The 3,649-nt window shown below is 34.1% G+C and overlaps 1 protein-coding gene across 1 annotated transcript; it reads left to right on the top strand.

The window, feature by feature from the left end:
* The first annotated feature begins 33 nt into the window (after window positions 1-33).
* LOC112024715 (indole-3-acetic acid-amido synthetase GH3.5) lies at window positions 34-1,653 on the top strand. Its single transcript, XM_065770172.1, is given in 3 exon segments — window positions 34-362; window positions 365-673; window positions 791-1,653. Coding segments are annotated over 3 exon segments (1,209 nt in total). The 5' UTR covers window positions 34-49; the 3' UTR covers window positions 1,378-1,653.
* The last annotated feature ends 1,996 nt before the right edge of the window (window positions 1,654-3,649 follow it).

Below are 3,649 nucleotides of genomic sequence, written 5' to 3'. Positions count from 1 at the left end.
GGTTTTAGAAATTGCAGGCTTTCAATCTTGGCCTGACTCTTACCAAAGCATGTATTCACAACTTCTCTGTGGCCTTTACCAAACAAAAGAAGTCTTAAGGGTTGGCGCAGTTTTTGCCTCTGGCTTCATTCGCGCAATCCGGTTCCTTGAAAAGCATTGGACCCTTCTTTGCAATGATATTCGAAGTGGAACTATGAACCCCCAAATTACTGACCCTTGTGTTAGAGAGGCTGTTATGAAGATCCTCAAACCTGATCCAATGTTGGCAGATTTCATTGAAGCCGAGTGTAGTAAAGATCCTTGGCAAGGAATTATAACTAGGTTGTGGCCCAACACAAAGTATGTGGATGTTATTGTGACTGGACCATGTCACAGTACATTCCAATTCTTGATTACTATAGCAATAACCTCCCACTTGTGTGTACCATGTATGCTTCCTCTGAATGCTACTTTGGTGTAAACCTTAATCCTCTTTGCAAGCCTAGTGAAGTTTCCTACACTCTCATTCCCACCATGTGCTATTTTGAATTCCTTCCTGTCCACAGAAACAATGGGGTCACCAACTCTCCCAACGTGCCCAAATCTCTTACTGAAAAAGAACAGCAAGAATTGGTGGATCTAGTTGATGTCAAGCTTGGCCACGAATATGAGCTTGTTGTTACAACTTATTCTGGTAATTTTTTTTTTTTAAATTTTTTTTTAAATTTTAAAATTTTTTTTTTTAAAATTTGGTTGTAAAATTTGTAACATATGGCACTTGATTTTGCTTAACATATATTTGATATTGCAGGACTATATCGCTATAGAGTTGGTGATGTGCTCCGAGTTGCTGGATTCAAAAACAAGGCACCTCAGTTCAACTTCATATGTAGGAAAAATGTGGTCCTCAGCATTGATTCTGACAAGACTGATGAAGTTGAGCTTCAAAATGCGGTGAAAAACGCTGTGAACCATTTAATGCCGTTTGATGCAACTATTTCTGAATATACTAGCTATGCTGACACCAAGACCATCCCAGGCCACTATGTGCTTTTTTGGGAGCTTAGCCTTAATGGGTCAACCCCAATTCCACCATCAGTGTTTGAAGATTGTTGCTTGACCATTGAGGAGTCCCTCAACAGTGTTTACCGCCAAGGCCGTGTTTCTGACAAGTCAATTGGGCCCCTTGAGATCAAGATTGTTGAGCCCGGAACCTTTGATAAGCTCATGGACTATGCGATTAGCTTAGGGGCTTCTATTAATCAATATAAGACCCCTAGGTGTGTTAAATTTGCACCCATTGTTGAGCTCATGAACTCGAGGGCCGTTTCAAGCTACTTTAGTCCCAAATGTCCCAAATGGGTCCCAGGACACAAAAAATGGAATAATGGAGATTAAAGGGAATGAAGGGCGGTGGCCAAAGACCAAGTAGTTAATTTAGAACTGTTTTTGTGATGTTTTAGGAAAAAAGTTAATTTATCCTTTTTTAGGTTAACCCATGTTTTTATGGTTACCCTCCTCTTCTTTTTTTTTTGAATATTTTAGTCTTTGTACTCTAGTATGCATAGAGACTCTGAAGTAGCCTGTGTACAAAAACAGTTCCTGGTTCAAGGAAAGCTTTTCTTCTTCTTTTTTTTTCTTTTGAATTAATTAATAGTATCTTTCTTTCTTTTATTCCAGTTGTTCAGCTAGCTATTGTTTCTTGCAATAATCATCACGTTTCATGGGAATTTGATTCTTAATTCTTGGAATGAATCATGACCACCGAAGTTTCATGGGTTATCTAAACTTACTAAAACGGCAGCAAGAGAGCCAGCTCCTCTGAGCTCCTATCTTTTTCTATAATTTTCAAGAAAAGGACACCAACTTTTCCAACAGTAATTGAGTTAGTCTAAGAATACATCACGGTCCCATAAAGATAAATTAATCCATTTGTTTAGTGAGTTGTCCACAAGACAAAAACTCTCTCTCTCTATGCAATTAAACTATATTACTATATTATGAAATAGAAGCATCTTTTTCTTTTGGTCGGAACATAGCTTTCCCCTTGTATGTTAATGTCAAGTGACCAATAAAATAAAGTCTAACCATGTTGCAAATAGAAAAAAGATGAAGACCAATTTATCAAACTATATCAACATTTATCAACAGATGGGGATTCTATTTATTGATCAAGCATATGAATTTAATAAAGCTATTCCCTTTTCATTGGAACAAAACATGCAGCCTTGCATGTGCTTGGTTGGTCCAGAAATTAGGGCTTATTAGTCTTATTAGAGATGGCTATTGATAAAATTACGAGATGGCTATAAATAAAATTAAAGCCCTTCAAGAAAATAAAAGGGATGTGGCGGGATCATATTATAGACACTATTTGAGGTCTATGACCATTTCCAAGCGTAATTTAAAAAATTGAAATATGTCTGCACTATCATGCCCCAGATCTTGGGATTCCCTTTTTAAAAAATTCTTTAGGTCAAAATCTAGATTTTATATTCAACCTTGACCAAGTATGCTGCAATGTTTAAGCCAAATTGCTTGTACAATAATACAGTAAGTCTTAGGATACAAAGTTTGGTATAAAGTGATATTCTTCCAATCATAGTTATTCTCCTATCCTCCTGCTATGTTCTTAAAAATAAAAATAAATAAATAAACTTATTATTTCCCTCAATAGTTGTAAAATATATTAAGACCAATTTATTAAAATATACCAATGAATTTTTCTAAATTGTATATATCTTAAAACAAAAATCCTTTACTATAGACATAAGTCATTACTTCTTTCACAATTTGTTGAGATAGCAAGTTTTAAGTAGTAAAAAAGGGAAATTATAATTTTCTATCCTAAATTATCACCCGATTACACTTCACCCCTAAACTATCGAAATGCATGATCGACCCCCCAATTTCAAAAATAAATTATACTTAACCTCATGTTGTTTGTTTTATTATTAACTCTAACAAAAGTTAGTATTGAAAGACAAATTTACCCCTTAGTCATCTTTTTTGTAGAGGGATAAATTGGTCTTTTAATACTAAATTCTATCAAAATTAACATCCAAACAAATGGTAAGAGACATTGAAATAGAATTATAACTTTACGAGGTCAATGTGTATTTTGATAGTTCAGGGGTTTAAGTGTAATCAGTGATGATAGTTTATGGTGGAAAAGTGTAATTTGCCTTAGTAAAAAATTTAAGGTTAAGGACACATTAATTTATCACCCAAAAAAAAAAAAATTTATTATGATGGTATGTTGTAATTAGTGATGATTGACAATAAAAGTAATTTTAAAAGTGACTCGATATTGTTCTAAAAAGTAAAAAAAAATTTATTACCCACTTACCCTCATGCTAAAATGACTTTAAGGTAGTGTTTGATTATGGTAAAAATCAGGTGGTTGGAAAATTGGGAGAAAAGTGGCATTTTCCCTTATTTGGGAAAGGCAAAAGAGTGAAGGAAAAATGAGTGGTAGTGTTTTCTACTTAGATCCACCAAAACTGAATCTCTCTAAATTTGAGTAAAAATGGAAGGGAAAGTTATCTTCAACGTAAAATGACACTAATGTCATCCTTTATAATATTAGCCACATATCACTTTTTTGTATTTTCCTCTTTATCTTGTTTTCTTATAAGGGCATAATAATAAATTTTACTTTTCCATCCTC

This window comes from Quercus suber, unplaced genomic scaffold (genome assembly GCF_002906115.3).
Source record: "Quercus suber isolate HL8 unplaced genomic scaffold, Cork oak 2.0 scaffold_3B, whole genome shotgun sequence".
In the NCBI taxonomy this organism is placed as follows: domain Eukaryota; kingdom Viridiplantae; phylum Streptophyta; class Magnoliopsida; order Fagales; family Fagaceae; genus Quercus; species Quercus suber.
Note: the sequence above shows the minus strand (reverse complement) of the source record. Positions and strands in the feature narration are given on the sequence as shown.